This window comes from Rhincodon typus, chromosome 3 (assembly GCF_021869965.1).
Source record: "Rhincodon typus isolate 14 chromosome 3, sRhiTyp1.1, whole genome shotgun sequence".
NCBI classification, from domain to species: domain Eukaryota; kingdom Metazoa; phylum Chordata; class Chondrichthyes; order Orectolobiformes; family Rhincodontidae; genus Rhincodon; species Rhincodon typus.
In genome coordinates this window covers 36,438,142-36,458,889 of record NC_063334.1, presented here as the reverse complement: position 1 = coordinate 36,458,889, position 20,748 = coordinate 36,438,142, and the positions used below count along the sequence as shown (strand labels likewise).

Here is a 20,748-nt window from a genome sequence, read left to right as displayed (position 1 = left end):
CTATGCATGAAACAAATCACATGAGCTAATCCTTTAACAATCTTGTAATACTGTCAATTAAAATGTGAACTCAACACAACTGCTTAGATAAGTGATTTCAGACCTTTGGAAACTAGATGGAGCATTCATAATGGGCTCATCTGTAATTCTAACACTTGGGGCAATATCAAGAATTAAGCCTTTTGAAATTTGAGGAAACAATTTTTTTTTTCTTAATTATACCATATAACATGTACATCATGTACTCCAACAACAGGTGTCTAACTTTTTTCCTCCAACTGAAACCAACGGATTATTTTCAGTTTTAAAGAGCTGGTGATTTAAATACCATCTGATCATGTAACTAAAACATATTATTCACCTTTCAAGAGCATTTACACCTCCTCCATAAATTAAGTACTCTCACACTTTGGTTTAAGGCCTTTGGAAAAGCAAAAATGGGATCTGTTTGAAGTCAATACTTATTTCAAATGGCACTACTAAGTTTGGGTTTCCCACCTGTACGACTCGCATCCTACTCCTTCTCCTACTTTCAAAAATGGCATTTACCAGAAATTAGGGCAGGATGTCTGTATCAAGTCCCATATACCATTTTTAAAAACTTGTGGAATCAGTTCAACTCTGTGAAAATCTGGCCCTTGGTTTAGTAATCCAGTAATCTAACTATTATGGAATCATTATACTCTCTTAGAGAACTTGCTGTGCAGGTGCTGAACAGTTGTTTGCACTCGCAAGACATTTTAAAACTAAGGTAACGAAGCCTCAGAATAAAGAGCCAATCATTTAGGACACTATCATAAGGAGAAATTTCTTGACTTGGGAGTTGTCAGATTTTTATCCCAGAAGCTTGGGAATGGTTATTTGCTAAATATGTTCCAGACTGAGATCTACAGATTGTTGGGCACTATTGGAATCTTGGTACATGGAGATAGGGAAGGAAAGTTTACATGATGCAGAAGAGTAGTAATAATCTTGTTAAATCATGTTGCAGGTTCAAGGGGCCTCAGGGGTTATTGCAGCAGCTATTTCCTGATGTTCGTATCATTTTGTACGTCAATAATCAACTGAAATAACGAGGCATCTCTTTACATGTTTCATCTGATGGCTATAGAAGTTGGACTCAAGTCTGAGAAATTTAAGTGATGCCTTGAAGCAAGTACTTTCATGGAATGATCAGTAACTTCTGTGTCCTTAAATCTACAGAATGTGGTGTTTAATTAGATTCATTAATTAGGCAAATTTCCCCTGTTGTTGCTCATTGTGAATCAGTTTTTAAATCACTCTTAAGTGGGAGTAGAGGCTAGGAAGGAGGGATAGTTCCATTGTCAGGATCTGGAAGAGGGATATCTGTTAAAATATTAGCCCCAAATTCCCCTTTGATTTCCACTGGGCTCCCATCATATGTCAACTGGAATGAAATGGAAAACAAAACTGGATCATGAACAAGCAATAAGGAGGGGTTGGAAGGTGTGAAAAAGAGAGACACAGATCAAGCGAAGGGGCAGAGGACAGGGAACAATGGATGGCATTGAGGGAAGGCATGACTCGTCGCCAGGCCCTGGTTCTCACAATGCAGGTAAAGACGGAAGGAGAGGATAGGCAAGTGGATGAGGACAGGGAGGAAATGGAGATGGCAACTGTGAATGGGATAGGGTCCAACAACGCTCAGTTAGATCAATTTTCTTCTCAGTGACAGGAATAGCTTCAAATTCTAAGTGGCAATTGGGATCAAACTTTAGTTTAAGGATGGAATCTTTTCTCAGTGGTTGAAGGGGCAGACCAAGTTTACCCTCATTTTTGAGTATTAATGAGATTTTTAAGTGTTGGTTGGAGAGATTGGGGGCCAAGATTATCTCACGTCTTAGGGGGTTTGGAGATGGCAGACTAAAATTATTTAGATTTAGGTCAGTTTGGTATCAAAGGAAATGAGACTGTACAAACTGTGGACATCTGTTAATGAGTGAAATGACAACAAATCAGCAGGCGATGTTCAAAAAATTTTAATACCAGGCAAGGGTTCTCCTTACCAACTAAAGAAGCATAGGTTCACAAAAAAAATGAATGGAAATGGTCACAAAATGCAAAGAATAGGATAGATCTTTTGCATGGAGAGGTTGCAAAGAGAAGCAATGGGTAACAAAACAAATACTAAGAACTACAAAACCAGTAAGGAAAATGATTGGCATGGGACAGTAAAGTAACAGACTTTTATTTCAAATTATCTTAGGGAAATAAAAGAGAAGCCGTGTATTCCTCCTGACAAGTGACAAATATGATGTTGCTAATGAAAATAGAGAAATAGTGGACATGCAGAATAATTACCACGCAAAATAGAGCAGAGGAAGAGGTCAAAATGGCTGACACCCCAAGGAAACAAGCACTGAATCAAGGCAAGGAGTCAGTAGAATTAATGTCAGTAAATCAACAGTAATGGAGTAAACAAAGGCACTAAAAAGCCACAAATATCGAGAACAAAATGGTTTCAAAATCAATATTTGGAAGGAAGTAGGTGAGGAACAGTGCAGGTGCCCTAACTACAATGTTGCGAAGTTCTCATGAGTCTATTTTTTTCTATTAGAGAATTCCACATGTCCGCCTGCAATTTAAGAAAGGTGACTGTGAGAAACCAGGCAATACTATGCCTAACGTATGCTATAAAGTAATTGCCAGTGTATAGTTCAAGATGGAATAATTGAATTCTGTAAATTTTCAGCTGAACAGGGAGAGCCAGAGTGAATCTGTAAAAGGTTGGTTATGCCTGACAAATCTAATTGATTTTTTTTGAAGATGTGACTAAACTTGTGGACTGGAAAATGTCACAGACGTTACTGATGGAATTATAGAAGGCATTTGATGAAGTCCCTCATTTGAGACTGTGAACTAAAACTGAAGCTCATAGAATTGTAAATAATGTATTGAGCTGGTTAGCAAGTTGACCGAGCAAATGAAGGTAGAGGCAAAAGATATCGGAAAGGCAGTCAAACTTGCAGGAGTTAGACAAGTGATGTCCTATTGGGATTTGTGTTGGGGTCTCAATTATTCTTCATATTCATTAATGACTTTGGCAATGCTATAAAAAGCATGTTTCCAAATTTGATGATGACACAAAGTTAGGTCACGTTGCAAACTGTTTAGGCCGAAATGCAAAATTACAAATATTGAAAAGATCAAATGAATAGGCAAAACCATAGTAAATGGATTTCAAAGTAAGCAAATATAAGGTCTTCTACATAAGGCCTAAGATTTATAGAGTATTTTCTGAGTAATGAATAACTAGAAACAGTGGAGACCCACAGAGATTTGGGGATCCTGGTACACACAAAAATGTCTTGGATGATATAGAAAATAATTAAAACTTACTGGAATGCTGGCTTTTGTCATGACAGAATCAGCACAGTGTTGTGAAAGGGATTTAATATTTAACTAATTTATAGGAATTCATTGAGAGAGTAACAAGGAAGGTTGATAAATTGGAAGCTGTGGATTTAGCACGCTTGGATTTTCAAAAAAAGCTTTTGATAAAGTGCTATGTTAAAGGTAACTATCCAAAACAATGCAACTTATTAGCATGGATAAAGAACTGGTTAGCTAACATGAAGTAGAAAGTTAAGGATCAATTGATTTTTCAGGTTAGAAGGTTATGGCTATTGGATGCAACAGGGATCAAGGCTGAAGCATGCTGAGAAGCATATCATTGAAATAGAGCAATGGGAGAACTCACAGGTAGAGAAGGATCCGGGCAGATGAATCACAAAAAGTTAGCATGCAAGTCAGCAAGTGATTAGGAAGGCAAATGGAATGTTAATGCTTATCGAAAGGGGAATGGAATATAAAAGTAGGGAAGTTTTACTGCAGCTGTCATGCTGTGGTGAAAGCATATTTGGTGCACTGCGCATAGTTTTCAGTGTCCGTATCTTTTGCCTTTGCTTTTTCAATCAGAGCTGATTTGTAGTCAGTTTTAACATCTATTGTAACACCCTTCCTCCGTTTTGAGGAAGGGTCACTGGACCCGAAACGTTAACACTGCTTCTTCCTTCACAGATGCTGCCAGACGTGCTGAGTTATTCCAGCAACTTCTCTGTTCCTGATTTACAACATCCGCAGTTCTTTCGGTTTTTATTACAACACCCAATTTTGGGGGATCTATGTTTTCTCTATTTTCAAAAAGCTTTCAATACTTTTGATCTCCAAACCCCCTTAACCATTTTCCTAACCTTCCATTCTGTTCTTTTTGTCCATTCCCATCTCTTTCAACAGCAAGAAATCTATCACTTTACCACCTCATTTCAGTTCGGAGGAAAAGTCATATTAGACTCCAAATAGTGGGTGGAATCTTACAGGGGTCTAACCAACGTGGGCTTTGGTGAAATTTATGGCAGAATCAGATGAAAAGTCTGGTAAGGTCTACTTCAATTTCTGGAGCATCTCGCACCGTCTTTTACACTTTTGACCAGTGGTGTAGCAAGTTTCTCGCTGAGCAGCAGCTAATTGCCAATTAAGCAAGATTTTAGCTTGTGAAATGCTCTGATAATGGCCCAACTCACCAATAATAGTCAGCCTCCCATCCAACCAAATGTGCTGAACAAGCTAGACATCAAGAATTCTTAACATGGAAATCAGAGCAGATACTTGGCAACTGCAGCTTGCCCCTTGCGCCAAAGGACTTCCGAGTTGCTCAACACCGAACGGCATCTCAGGGTATGATCCATGAGCACCAGCGGCCTGCACCCCTTGTCCATAGACACTGGCATCTGGCATTTGCCTACACCTCAGGACCATTATGGCAACTCTCTACAGCACTGACAGGGCACCTAGACCTGAAATTGCAGGGTGCAACAGCAACTAGCATTGAAAGGGTACAACACGGGCACTTTGCGCTCAGAGTCAGGGACCCAGCTCATGATATAGACCAGACTGCATCTCAAGGCTGCTCACTCGGGGAGGCAATGGCCTAGCGGTATTATGTTTGGACCGTTAATCCAAAGATCCAGGAATGTCCCAGGAACCTGAGTTTGAATCCTGCCACAGCAGATGGTGGAATTTGAATTCAACAAAAACAATGGCATTAAGAGTCTAATGATGACCATGACTCCATTCCAAATGTCAGGAAGATCCCATCTGGATCATTATTGTCCTTTAGGAAAGGAAACCACCATCCTTACCTGGTGTGCCCTACACGTGACTCCAGGCCCACAGCAATGTGTTTGACATTGGGCAATCAGGGATGGGCAAAAAATGCTCACCTAGCCAGCAGCATCCTCATCCCATGAATGAACTTTTTTAAAAAAGAAATTTAAACACTTGCTCTCCCAGTGCCCACCTGCATGCCCTGGCATCTATTCCTTGTCATGCCACACCAGTTAGTTGTTGGCACTTCAGCCAGAGCCCAAAGCTATCAGGACTGCTGTGTTAAGCTGCTCTTTAACACAGATGGGCTCCTTGTTGTGCCTCTCAGGAGGAATCTTTCTGTGGAGGGAATGTCTTGCTGTAAGACACACTGAGATGTCAATCTACATCAACATGCAGTTTGCTGGATGGTGAAAGAGCAAACACTTGAAGCAGGCCTTTACAAAGCCCAGCTACATTTCATCTGCAATCATTTCATCCGCCCCCCTTTGATATGCATGTAGAGTGAAGGTGCTTAAGGGTCAGGTGCTGGTCAAAGTTGATTTGCACCATGCCAAAAGCAATAAAAGGGGTAAGATGCGTTTGCATTTGATTTATTGTTGTTGCATGTACCGAGATACAGTAAAAAGTGCTGTTCTGCACGCTATATAGGCAGATTGAACCATAAAAGTGCATCAGGGTAGCAGAACAGAGTGCAGAATACAGTGTTACAGCCACAGAGAAGGTGCAAAGATACAGAGAGATCAGAATGAACGTTTGAGAGGTTTGTTCAAAAGTTTGATAACAGTAGGGAAGAAGCTATTCGTGAATCTATTTGTACATGTATTCAAACTTTTGTATCTTCTGCCCAACAGAAGAGGGTGGAAAAGAGTATGACTGGGGTGGGAGGGGTCTTTGATTATTTTGGTTGCTTTCCTGAGGCAGCAGGAAGTATAGATGGAGTTAATATAAAAGAAAATTACAAGGTGCTTTTTCGATATATAAAAGTGAGTGGCAAGAGTGGACATTGGACTGCTGAAAAATGAGACTGGAGAAGTAGAGGTTGAAAACAAAGAAATGGGGGAAGAAAAGGTGCTTTGCATCAGTCTTCACGGCGGAAGACATCAAGACAGTCAGTAGCAGATGTGAGAGTAGTGGCCATCATTAAGGAGAAGGTGCTGGGGAAGCTGAAAGGTTTGCAGGTAGATAAATCAGCCAGACCTGTTGGACCATACCCCAGATAGAAGATAACTGAGGAGATTGTAGATGCATTAGTGGTGTTCTTTGAGGAGTTACTGGAGTCAGGGAGGGTTACAGAAGACTGGAAAATGGCTAGTATAACATCCCTGTTTAAAGGAGGGAGGCAGGAGACAGGAAATTATAGTCTAGTTAGCCTGACCTCATACCATTGGTAAGGTTTTAGATTCCATTATTAAGGATGAGCTCATGGAGTGCTTGGAAGAGCATGGTAAAATGGGGCTGAGACAGCATGGCTTCGACAACAGTAGGTCATGCCTGAAAAATCTGTTGAATTCTTTGAGTAAGTAACGAGCAAGTTAGACAAAAGAGACCCAGTGGACATGATCCCCTATTTGAATTTCCAGAAGGCCTTTCACAACTCTTTATTCATTCACGGGATGAGGGTGTCACTGGTTAGGCAGCATTTATCGTCCACCCCAAAGGCTGTTATGAGTCAACCACATTGCTGCGGGTCTGGAGTCACACGTAGGCCAGATCAGGTAAGGATGGCAGTTTCCTCTCCTAAGGGACATCAGTGAACCAGATATGTTTTTCTGACAATTGATTCACAGTCATCGTTATCTTGATTCCAGATATTTGTTGAATTCAAATTCCACCATCTGCCATGGTGGGATTTGAACCCAGTTCCCCAGAATGTTATCTGGTCTCTGGATTGACAGTCCAGTGATAATACCACAAAGCCATCACCTCCCTGTAAACATTACACATAGGAAGCTGTGAAATTAGGTAACAGCCTTGGGCATTAGGGGCGAGGTAATGGCATGAGCAGAGGATTGGCAAAAGGCAAAGAGAGAGGATAAAGTGATCTTTTCAAGACAGTAGCCAACGGCTCGCAGAGTTCTGCGGGGGTCAGTGTTCGGACCACAACTATTCACGTTAACAATCTGGATGAAGGAACTGAGGGCATTGTTGCTAAGTCTGCAGATGACACAAAGATAGGTGGAGAGACAGGTAGTGTTGAAGACACGGGGAGGCTGCAGAAGGACGTGGACAGGGCTAGAAGAGTGGGCAAAGAAGAGGCAGATGGAATATAATGTGGGAAATATAAAGTTACGCACTTTGGTAGGAAGAATAAATACTTAGACTATCTTTTAAATGTGGAAAACTTCAGAAATCTGAAGCACAAAGGGACTTAATCCTATTTCAGGATTCTCTTAAGGTTAACATGCAGGTTCAGTTGTCAGTTAGGAAGTTAAATGCAATGTTATCACTTATTTTGAGAGCTAGAACACAAGAGAAGGGTTGTACTTCTGAAACAGTACAAGGCTCTGATCAGACTGCATTTGGAATAGCGTGAGCAGTTTTGGGGCCCAAATCTAAAGAAAGATGTGCTGGGTTTGGAGGGGGTCCAGAGGAAGTTCACGAGAATGATCCTGGGAATGAAGGCTTTGCAATTTAAGAAGCAGTTGAGGACTCTGGGTTTGAACTCAATAGAGTTTAGAACGATTAGTGGGGAATTGCATTGGAACTTACAGAATTTGAGAGGCCTGGATACAGTGGATATAGAGATGTTTCCACGAGGAGACTAGGAACTGCGAGCACAGCCTCAGAGTGAAGTGATGACCCTTTAGAACTGAGATGAAGAGGAATTTCTTCAGCCAGAGGAAAGTGTATCTGTGGAACTCACTGATGCAGAAGGCTGTGGTGGCCAAGTCATTGAGTGTATTTATGATGGAGATGGATAGGTTCTTGATTAGTAAGGGGATCTAAGTTTATGGGGAGAAGGCAGGAGAATGGGGTTGAGAAACGTATCAGCCATGATTAAATGGTGGAATAGACCCCTGGGTTCATTTTGCTCTGATGTTTTATGATCTTATACTCTTGCAAATTGAACTTGGAATCTCAATTTTCTGAAGTTAGCAACAATGAATTAGAAAGAAACCAATGTTGGTCAAAGTTGAACCATGACTGCTTAACTTGTGCAAGGGTGGGAGCCATAAACCATTGCTTCATTGTCTGTCCTATAAGTGTAACAATGATCCAAACAGAATGTAGTGAGAAGTTGAATGATTGATGTGGGTCTGGGTTAGGAAGGAGATTAGAGGACAGCGAGCACTTCCTTTCTCATGATGTGCTGGTGCCTCAGCTGACACTACACATTCACCGAGATGCTGCACATACTGAGATTGAGGCCAAATGCATGATTAAGTCATGGGTCTCTTTATTAGAGTATTGCATTTCCTCACTAAATAGAGAAATATGCTCAGCCTTCATCGCAGCATAGGTCACCTGTGACTGTTCTGAAACATAAGAGCCAGTTTTGCTCATTGTATTCAGAACACAGACCACGTCCATTGTGAGGGTTGTTTCCTGCTGCTAGTGGGATATTGGTCGCTGTGGCTGACTACCTAAGAAAGCAAAGATGAATGCAGGAGGACCAGAGTCTTTTGAAGTTCAAATCCATTTCCTGGAATGAATGAGGCACAGTGCCGATACAGACTTTGTCCCATCCCTGGCCATTGTGATGGATCTGTGCCAGGTGCTGGACAGAGACCTGACGGCTTCAGGAGTGGGAGGCCATCCTCTCCTGCTGGCTTTGATCACGACAATCAGCTTGAATCTCTATGCAACTCGCTCCTTCCAGGGAGTGAAAGGAGATCCCTCAGTTGTGCTGCCATCTGTGTAAGGTCACTCTGGTTCATTTTGTTCCCCCATGATGATGTCAGTGCTGCAGCCTTGGGGACAGTACAAATCTGGAACATAGGTGCACTCCTCCCAGGTGCATGATGCCATTGACTATATACACATGGGACTGACAGAGCAATATCACATTTTGCGGAATTCACCAATGGGAAAGGATTCCGTTCAATTAATGTTCACTTGATAAATGATCACCGTTATCACTTCCTGGAAATGTGTGCCCCATGACCCTGGCAGTTTCCATGATTCCTACATCCTGAAGTACTCTCAAGTACCTGGTGAGATTGAAAATCTGGGTACATTATGAGGCTGGCCATTGGGGAAAGCAGGCTACCCATTGTGGCCATGGCTCTTGACACTATTCTACAACCTCATGACTGATATGAAACACAAATACAATGCTGCTCAGGCATCAACCAGAGCCATGATGGATCAAATGATGGGGCTGCTGAAGATATGATTCTATTATTTGGACTGGTCTGGGCAGGAGGAATCTCTTTGGTATAATCCAGACATAGTATGCCTCATCACCCTGACGTGCTGTGCTCTGTACAATTGGAGCTGGCGATGAAATGATGTGCTAGATTCTGTGGAACTCAAGAAACATGAGTGGTCTTCCACAGAAAAGGACAAGGATATTGGGAAGGAGGAAGCTCTCCTTGTATATGACATAGCTGTGTCGGCCTCACTATGAGGGAGACAGGACTTGACAGACAGTGCCAGTAAATGATAGTTGGGCACAGCAGAGTAGAATGTCAAAATATCATTGGTCATAATGGTTTGCATCATAAGTATGAATTGCAGCCGCTACTGGTTTTGTTTGTGTTCATTTTTACAGCCTGTCAACAACAGCTCATGTTTGGAATTGTCTTACCTGTATGTGACGTTCCCCTACAGGACAATGAGTTGCGGGTCTGCAGTGGGCATTGCTGACAATGTAGCACTGACTTAGAGAGGGTTCTGATGGGATGTAGCTAAGGACAGGTAAACTATTTGGGCATGATCGTTAAACAGTGAATAGGGTGAGGGAATGGTGTTGTACGTATGAGGGAGTGTCAGCCACATTAGCTATGTGCCACAAACAGAATGGCTACAATGCCACTACCTTACAAGTGAGGTGCCACACTAAATTTTATCAATGTTTATCAAGGGGCATAGCAGCTTTTTAAATTTGGCGCGGGTGCTGGGGATGCTCGACTTTTTGCGGATATCTGCTGAGTCCCAAGTAGTGGGAATGGGAGATGCATGTAGTAAAATGTGACAAAAAAATCAGATGAGACACCTTACGGGTGTGGACAGCAACCACTTTGGTAAGATACATCAAGGAAACTTGCTAGGCCTTGGGCAAGAAATAATCCACTAAACTCAATGCAATTCGTACTTAGCCACAACAGGGTAAGGTTCGCCCATTGATTCTGTTTGCATCTTCACAGATGCTGCCGGAACTGCTGAGATATTTCAGCAATTTCTGTTTTATTTTTGCTGCAGTTTGCTTTTGTCTAGAGTACTATGTAGCTTTGGCCTCCTAATTTGTAAAAGGATACAACTGTGACAGGAGCAGTTCAGAGAAGCTTCATTCATCTCATTGCTGAGATAAATTACTTACCTCACGAAGAAACATTGAACAGTTTGGATCTGCATCTACTGGAGTTGATAAAAATGAGAGATGATCTTATTGAAACATAGGATCCTGAGGGGCCTTGAAACTTCCTCTTCAGATTCTTGGGTAGTGGTTGGGTAAGACACTCTGCCTTCTGAAAAATCCTGCCCTTGGAATAAAAACAGAACTCAGAGAGAAACCTCAGGTGGGAGAAACAAAGTGAATGGACTCAATTTTGTCAGAAATTGGCAAGGTGTCAATCATGGTGAGAAACATGAAGGTATTCTCTCCGTGAGGCAAACTGAGATTTCTCTCACTCTTCACTGAAAGTTGCCTCATTGTCTAAGCGCTATGACCCTATGGAACTCTACCTGTCCTAGCTTCTCTATCACCAGAGGCAGAGATACCCATGATTGCTGGGATTTTTGGCACTGGTGCCAATTTTAAAGCCTAGCCATGCACCAGGTCAAGCATTGCCAGTCAGGAGTTTCCCTTCACTATGCACATTACAAAAACTGTTTCTTTGTGTTTAAAAACTGTGGATATCAAGAAGAAAGAACTGATGTTTTAAAATAAAAAACTGATTTACCAGAGAGGCTGCATAATTTCACAGCAAGCAATTCGATACTGACTATGAACTCAGTTTCTTGTGACCATGGGTTCTTGCAATTTGCAGGTGCTCTGGAGCCAAGGAGTTGTTTACAAGTAAAGCTCAATAGTTTGCAGCTGACTGAGTGGGTTGGAACCGGAAACAAGTTACAAAGATATAGACACACGCAGTCTGAGAAAGGCATAAAAGGATGTGCTCTTGTTCTCTGAGCAGAAGCTGCCTGTTCTCTCCTGTAAAAAGCTCAGATTAAATTTGAAGAAAGCCAGTTACCTTTCCTGTAGCAGTTGCTGTGAGCTGTGACTTTTAAATTGATAAATCAGAGACATTTTTGAAATAAATCAGTCATTTTGTCTTTCTTACAAACCAGCGGAAGCTTTCAGAGAAGGACAAATGCACCCCAAAAGTCAGCTAGCCAAAGAAGGATCATTCGGAATCAGGAAGCAAAAACCAAAGAAATGTCTTTCAAGATTTTTCTACCTCCACCAATAATCTATTTTCCCTGTTTATTTGACAGTGAGTGTGTAAAGAGGGAGCTTATCAAGTTTTAGTTAGTCGTGTTATACGCTAATGATTTATGTGTAGTATTTGTAATTACTTATAATGAATAATAATTCCTGTTTAGTACCAAAACCTAGTCTGTGCTTTGTATCAAGCGTGATCTGAAAGTCAGGTAAATTGAGATACTGTGTGGACCTTCAACAGAAACTTTAGCATGCAGTGTGACTTCAGGAATAGTGAGGCTTGATTTACAGTATGCTATTGCATGGGTTGTAACAATGTTGTGGTACGGGAGCCAAAAATAAACACTTCTCAGGGCACATAACAGGCATGGCTGACACTTCAATGCAAATACAAGTGCACAATCATAAAGCACTTGCTGATTAAGGACTAAGCAACCGTGGTTACTAGTCCTTTGCATCATCCCATCTTGGAATCCTGTCTAAGGAATTGCTACTCTCTTCTTCATGCCAATATGATCTAAAATTTTCGCATTGTTTAGATGTGGGACCATCACATACTGAAAAGCATTCAAATAGTTGAAACCATTTACTTACCTTCAGCATAAGCCAAAGCAAAGAATAAACAAAGTTGCATTTGCTTCTGAGAACAGTCAGGTTGTCTTTTGAGCAGCAACAAATTTACAGTCAATGAATGATCACTGCAACCAGCTCACATCTATTGTAATCGGGGATAAATTATGCCCTGTCCAGCTTATTGTGTTTGATGCTGCAGCACTTTTTAATGCAGGTGATATTTCTCCTGCTCTTGCCTGGATGACTGTTGCTGCTCTCCCAGCTCTTCAGAGCCCATCATAACGCCTTGTTGCCTGTTTGAAGTTAAGCAGAGCACTGCACACTTTGTCTAGACCTGACTGAGAAGTGTTTATTTTTGGCTCCCATCCCACAACATTGTTACAACCCACTGCAATAGCATACTGTAAATCAAGCCCCACTATTCCTGAAGTCACACCGCACGCTACATTTTCTGTTGAAGGTCCACACTGGACAGCAAGGCCCCTCCCGGACTGATCTTCAGTAGACCTATCATCTGCTCCACAATGCCCCTGGTGCAGTAATGGGCTGCACTGTAGCTGCGCTCAGCCTCAGTCAGAGGTTGTGCAATGGAGTCATCAGCCATGGTTGAAACTGTGTAACTCTCATCACCAAGTAACCATCTACGTAAACATCCAGCCCTTAAAAAGAAGCAGGAAATGAGACTTCGCAAGGATGTTTGCATCATGGCAGCTCCCAGAGTACTTGATGCAGATGATCACAGAATGAGCCACATTGTCTTGATAAGGTCAGCTGTATTATGATACGGTGCTCTCAATACACTCAAGTAGTCTGTAGCACTCTACACCTGGGAGAAGCCAGCTGTATTGGTGTATTCTCCTGCCTGGGTAGTAGCACTGACCTTGGCATGGGAAGACAAGAGTGTGATCCAGTTCAAATTACATTAGTAACAGCCTTGATACATTTGTGGGTCAAGGCTAATGAGATCTCACACAACTGCCCTGTGACTGCTTGGTAGCAGCCAATGACTGTCACTTTGATAGACACCAATGACAGGTGGCCAACCACTCTTCCACAGTAACTTGGAGAAGGAGTAGGCCATTCGGCCCTTTCAGCCTGCTCTACCTTTAATATAATCATAGCTAACCCTCTACCTCAATGTCATATTTCCACATTCCTTCCATACCCCTTGATGCCTTTAATATCTAAAAGTTTAATGATCTCTTCTTTGAATATACTGTGACCCAACCTCCACAGCGTTTTGTGGTAGTCAATTCTACAGGTTGGCCACCCTCTGATCGAAGAAATGTTTCCTATTCTCTGTCCTAAATGGGTTACTCTGTATCCTGAGACTATGACCCCGGTTCCAGAATCCCCAACCAACGGAAACATCGTACCTAGACAATCTTGCCCGGTTATATTTATATACATTTCAATAAGATCTTCTCTCTTTCTAAACTCTAGTCATTACAGGCCCAGTCAACCAATCTCTCCTCTATGGCAAGAATATCCCATCTTAGGTAGTGAGACTAAAACAGCTTACAGTACTCCAGGTGCAATCCCACCAAGGCTTTATATAACTGTGTAAGACATCATTACTCCTTAACTCAAATCCTCTTGTGATGAAGACCAACATTTGCCTAACTGCTCGCTGTATCTGAATGTTTATTTTCATTGACCAATGTACAAGGACACCCAGATCCCTTTGTAGATCCACATTTCCCAATATATCACAGTTTAAATAATACTGTGCCCTTCTGGTTTTCACACCAAATGGTTTAACTTCACATTACTCCACGTTATACCGCACCTGCCATGTGTTCGCCTACAAACTCAATTTGTCCAGATTGTCCTGAAGGCTCCTTGCATCCTCTTTACAACTCACAATCCCACCCAGTTGAATGTTGTCAGCTACCTGAAAAATGACCCATTTATACCAGTCTCTGTTTCTAGTCGGTCAATAATTCTCAATTTTGGCCAATATATTACCCACAATCCTATCTGCTAATCTTTTCCCCAATGGTTTCTTGTGTGGGACCTTATTAAAAGTTTTTTTGAAAGCAAAATATTCCACAACTACTAGTTCCTCCTTTTTCTGAAGAAGGGTCTAGACCCGAAACGTCAGCTTTCCTCCTCCTCTGATGCTGCTTGGCCTGCTGTGTTCATCCAGCTCTACACCTTGTTATCTCAGATTCTCCAGCATTGGCAGTTCCTACTACCTCTATTAGTTCCTCCGTATCTATTAGTTACATCCTTAAAAAATTCCAGAAGACTAGTTAAACATGCTTTCCCTTTCATCAACCCATGGTGAATTTGTCTAATCCTGTTAATGCTTTCTAAGTGTACTGATATCACATATTTTATAATAGACTCCAACATTTAGCCCACTACTGATGTTAGACTAACTGGTCTGTAATTCTCAGTTTCTTTCCTCCTCCCTTTTAAACAGTGGAGTTACATTTGCCAAGCTCCGATCTGTAGGAACTTCTCCAGAGTCTGTAGAAATTTGAAGATGATCTTAAATACATCCAATATTTCTAGGATCACTTCCTTTCATACTCTGAGCTGCAGGTTATCAGGCCCTGGGAATTTGTCAGACTTTAACCTAGCACCATTTGTTTACTGACACGGATTTCCTTCAATTCCTCCCTTTCACTGGAAACTTGTTTCCGTAACTTTCTGGGAAATTACTTGTGTCCTCTTTTGTGAAGACAAAACCAAAATGTTCAATTCTTCTGCCATCTGTTTGTTCTCCGTTATAATTTCCACCGTGTCTGGCGTTTGTCTTTACTAATTAATTCACATTGCAGGTCCTACTCCAGCAGTTAACACAGTTCTGTTGTAGTGTCCTTGGACATCCTCTGTCAGCATTCACATAGCTCACAAATAACAACTTAGCATAGTCTTCGATAAAGTGGGACATGGAGGGTGACTGTGGAATGTCTCTACATGGACCATTGACAGAGGGGCCTTATTTTGATTAATACAACACAAGCCATGATGGACAGATATCGTAGGAGACTGTAGGTGCTGTATGATTACTGATACTTGTTCTCCCATCCCTGCACCACGCAAGAAAGGTAGCATTGCATCTAAGAGCATGTTGCTGAATATACACATTTCAAAGTGGGAGGATATCTGTAGCCTTTGAGATCTGGGACTGCATTTGTGAATTGTGCCCCGCTGGTGCAACTTTTCAGGTTGACTATTACAAATTCTGCTTCACAGAGATGACTATCTTTAATCTGCAGTGACCAATAACATGGTCAAAATTGCTTGTGACCTACACTTACTGGACACTCTGCGTGTTTCATACGCGAGTGTTATGATTACGGATGTCATCAACTTGTACTGTGCAAGTGACTGATTAATGCAATTACCCCTCCAAGATCCTCACATAACTCGCAAGTAGAGTGCTCAGATAGAAATAAAACAATTATTCTTCCCATAGAGATAACAAGGTGTAGAGCTGGATGAACACAGCAGGCCAAGCAGCATCAGAGGAGCAGGAAGGCTGACATTTCGGGCCTTTCTTCAAAAAAGTTTTCTAGGTTGATGGGAAATGTTCATCCTGGAGTTCAGTTACTAGTGGTGTACCTCAAGGATCTGTTTTGGGGCCACTGCTGTTTGTCATTTTTATAAATGACCTGGATGAGGGCGTAGAAGGATGGGTTAGTAAATTTGCGGATGACACCAAAGTCGGTGGAGTTGTGGATAGTGCGGAAGGATGTTGCAGGTTACAGAGGGACATAGATAAGCTGCAGAGCTGGGCTGAGAAGTGGCAAATGGAGTTTAATGCGGAAAAGTGTGAGGTGATTCACTTTGGAAGGAGTAACAGGAATACAGAGTACTGGGCTAATGGTAAGATTCTTGGTAGTGTGGATGAGCAGAAAGATCTCGGTGTCCATGTGCATAGATCACTGAAAGTTGCCACCCAGGTTGATAGCGTTGTTAAGAAGGCGTACAGTATGTTAGGTTTTATTGGTAGAGGGATTGAGTTTCGGAGCCATGAGGTCATGTTGCAGCTGTACAAAACTCTGGTGCGGCCGCACTTGGAGTATTGCGTACAGTTATAGGAAGGATGTGGAAGCATTGGAAAGGGTGCAGAGGAGATTTACCAGGATGGAGGGAAGGTCTTATGAGGAAAGGCTGAAGGTCTTGAGGCTGTTTTCGTTAGACAGAAGAAGGTTAAGAGGTGACTTGATAGAGACATACAAGATGATCAGAGGATTAGACAGGGTGGACAGTGGGAGCCTTTTTCCTCGGATGGTGATGGCTAGCGCGAGGGGACATAGCTTTAAATTGAGGGGTGATAGATATAGGACAGATGTCAGAGGTAGGTTCTTTACTCAGAGAGTAGTAAGGGCGTGGAATGCCCTGCCTGCAAAAATAGTAGACTCGCCCACTTTAAGGGCATTTAAATGGTCATTGGATAAACATATGGATGATAATGGAATAGTTTAGGTTAGATGGGCTTCAGATTGGTTTCACAGGTCGGCGCAACATCGAGGGCCGAAGGGCCTGTACTGCGCTGTAATGTTCTATGTTCTATGTTCTAGGCCCGAAACGTCAGCCTTCCTGCTCCTCTGATGCTGCTTGGGCCTGCTGTGTTCATCCAGCTCTACACCTTGTTATCTCAGATTCTCCAGCATCTGCAGTTCCTACTATCTCTGAACCATTACTCTGCCCAGTCTGGGTGTGGTCACAGTCACTTTCTATTTCCAGCATTTGGTGACTAGATCACCTGAGTGATGAGTTTGGCTGTGGCCTAAAATTGCTAGTTAGTTTATTTTTAAGTTCTGCTTGGTTAAAGGGCACATGGTTCTTCTAAAATCCTAGGTAAATCTTTTTGTTTGGTAAGCACTGTAGGAAATTACTTCTTAAGCAGTGTAAGGTTGCAAGGTATCTCAAAATAAATCTATTCTTTCTAATCAACTTGTTCAGAGATGTTAATACATACCTCCGCAGCAGGTGGGACTTGAACCTAGGTCTCCTGGTTCAGAGGTATGGACACTATCTGTGCACATCCTTCCTGAATGTCTTGAACCACCAACCTCTCGGTTAACAGCCAAATGTACTGACCAATTGTGCCACAGGGACGTGCCAAAATAAATCAACATCTTTTTCTCTACCCACAAGTATTATTACACACAACTGAGCCACATTCCCACCACCAAAATCACTGTGACTTTTTTTTGCATTTTTTTAAAACCACCAGTAAATCGCCGTTCAATATTTACATGTAAAGCCCATTAAGGGCAATGCTAACCTTCAAATGTGAGGGGAGTGGTGAAGTAGGGAGGGACAGAAGGATCTAAATCAAAATGGATTTGGAGGAGGAAATAAAACATTGTATCCCCTACGGTGCCATCTCTTTCTAAAGACATCAAGAGCATTGATGCATTCCGCATGTTCCCTCTCCAAGGACACCCAGGCATGAACATAACGGCTAGGAGGAGCAGACAGCCGGCAGAGATGACTCCCTCCACAGCCTGCTGCCTGGAACCTGTCTACAACCAGCCTGGCCAGGCCCTGGAGCAGACCCATGAGGAGGTCCTCCCATCTGCCTGGACCCCTCCATACCAGATATCCAAAGATCAGGAGCATGGGGCTGAAGTGCAACTAAAAACACAACACAACACATACTAAAGGTCAGCTGAGTGTTTGCAAACCTCTTATAAAGCAATTACCAGGTTGCATACTGGAATCAAAGCCATTGAGAGTTAGTGAGACAACAGCATTAATTTCAGATCATTCTAGTGAAAAGCTGGTGCAAAACAACTGAGTTGAATGACCTTCTGTGTTGCAAACACCTACTGCTCTTTCGTCAAGTCGCTTGGCAAAAAATTTGCAAATTTAGTCGGGCTTCTGCTGACTGTGATGCTGAAAATTAATCTTGAATTAAAAGCCCTCATGCAATGGAACATTAACCTGCCTATTTCTCACTGATCAGGAATTTTATTTGCATCCAGTGTTAAAACAAGAGGTAGAAAAAGATGAACTCACACTCTGATCATCATCTTCACTCTTCATATGTTCTGCTATGAATCTAACACCATCAACTGCTTCTTGAATGCTGGAATTGACCTTTGATGACCCCTTCTTCCTTAGATCTTGATGGTCTGGCAGATCTCCTAAATGCCAGCCATATTCCTTTGCTGGCTCTTTGTTGATGTAACATGTTTGAACATCAGTCTGATCCTCCTTGCCATTTGGACAAGCTGATGTCTGCTCTCTACTGATTCTGTCCTTCAGGCTTCGACTCTCTGGGCGCTTCATGAATAAGAGGGTGGGTAGCTTTTTGAGAAACATTTGCTTCACCCACTCGGGCATGGTGTGGGTACTGGGTGACCGATGGTGCACATTTAATACACAGACACTGGTAACTATTGAGAAGGTAACCAGCACCATGGTAAACATCAGGTATTTCCCTAACAGGGGCACATCCAGTGAGGTTGGAGGAACAATCTTGGAGATGAGCAGTAAGAAGACAGTTAACGCCAGCAGGACAGAAATGCAGAGCGTAATTTTCTCACCACAATCGGAGGGCAAGTAAAACACCAGAATCGCAAGAGAAGTTATCAGCACACAGGGGATGATCAGATTAATGGTATAAAATAATGGCTTTCTCTTGATGATAAAATCATATGTAATATCAACATATGTTGGGTCAGTTGGTATCTCATTCCTTCTCCCTGGAAGAGAGACAATATCCCATTCCCCACTGGGTTTGAAGTCATCTCTGCTTGCAACATCGCTGCTTAGGACTAAATCAATTTCAGTGCGATCGTACGTCCATGATCGGAATTTCAGGGTGCAGTTCTGCTGGTCAAAAGGAAAGTGCTTCACTTCAATTCTGCAGGCGCTCTTGTAGATGGCAGGAGGCAGCCAGAACACGTCTCCGTTGCTGTATACAATTGCATTAGTATAAAGGGACACTTCATAGGTTCCATCAGCACTGAAAGGAAAGAAAAACCCCAAGATAACTGTTTACAACTAAGTTCTCAAAATAATTTGTGAGATGCAATCAATTCCTCACCTCGACTAGCTGCAAGCTTTCACTGGTATTTCATAACTGAGGGTGTCACGACGCCTGCAATCGTTCAAGAAGATGGCTCACCACTACAATCCCAAGAGCAATTCGAAATGGGCAATAAACGCTGGACTAACCAGTGATGCCTACATACAATTTAAACAAAAAGGGACTCTTGGGTGTTAGATGTGTATGGGTGAATAGGAGGGTAAAGAGGAAGGAGGAGTGGTCACATTACAGGACCCATTAAAAACAGTGTGGTCCACATAGCATTATGTGTCAGATGCTTTCCAATTATCATGGACAATGCTGTCATTTTACCTGAAACCTTTTGAGTGTATGAACTAAAGAGAAGGATTAGCCTTTCTGGTTCAGCTATAGATCTAATAACAAAAACAGAATTGATAATTGGTCATTTTATTTTTTTTTAATTAGTTATTTCCTACTGACTTTTGGGAGCTTTACATGGAAACACAAAAAGTGGGAGAAAGAGAGAGAGATCGATGGAAAGAGGGACAAAAAAAAACCACCAATCTTTTATCTAGAAATTCAATCTGCACCCTCCATATTTCCTGTAAGTAATTTTCTCTAGATGTAGCTGTATTATCTGGTTCTACTTCATTGTTTAAAGTACTGTTCCTGATTGACTTCAGTGCTCTCATTTGCCTGAACAGAATTATCTCTTGGAAGCCTGTTTCAAGGCTAAAGTGCTTAATTTTCTCAATTCTTTTCCTATTGTTCAGACTCAGGCACTAAGGATTGGCCTTGTAACTCTTCTTTTTATATTACCTTCACATTTGGAAAGGAATTGGAGATCATGAATTGAACCAAAGTGGCTTGATTGCCTCTAAGATTTTCTACCTGCTGGAGTCAACCGTTGGAGAAAGAAGAGGAATATTCCCCAAATTGCTTCCTCCTTCCCTCTCTCAAAGAATCAAAGCCATGAGATGTACAGGAGGACTTTCTCACAAGCCTGACACTCTCAGCAGGTATTTGAGACATGAAGAAGAGAAGGCAAGTGCCTCTCCTTCAAAGCCCTCCTCCCACTGTCAGCTTGCAGTATTCAATTTACGAAGATGTAAAATACTAAGTAACAGTGGCCGTACATTAAAATTATTTAAATGTTTAAATTGCGCTCATAAGCTCTGGTTCTCATTGGTGCACTACACTGCAGGTTAATTAGCGTAGCAATTAAATCAATAAAATGGCTCAGCAGTGCAAGTAAATAAAGATTAAAAATTCATTTAATATCGACAATAATGGTACTAAAATAAAAACAGTAAGTGCTGTCAGTTCTCAGCAAACATTTTAAAATTCAGTTGCTGTTCATGGATGATGCTGGGAAGGCCATCGCTGATTGTCCTTGATAGAATAAGCCACCTCCTTAACCACTGTTGTCTTTGTGGTGAAGGCACTGAGCAGTAGTGCTGAGTAAGGAATACCAGGATTTTAACCCAACAACAATATAGGGAAGACAGTAGCACAC

The 20,748-nt window shown here is 41.9% G+C and overlaps 1 protein-coding gene across 1 annotated transcript in view; it reads right to left on the bottom strand.

The window, feature by feature from the left end:
* chrnb5a (cholinergic receptor, nicotinic, beta 5a) overlaps positions 1-20,748 on the bottom strand; it is a 61,850-nt gene that overhangs the window by 13,641 nt on the left and 27,461 nt on the right. The window contains exon 5 of the mRNA XM_020514540.2: positions 18,236-19,187. Within this exon, the coding sequence (XP_020370129.1) occupies positions 18,236-19,187 (952 nt within the window). The remainder of the gene's footprint in view (positions 1-18,235; positions 19,188-20,748) is intronic.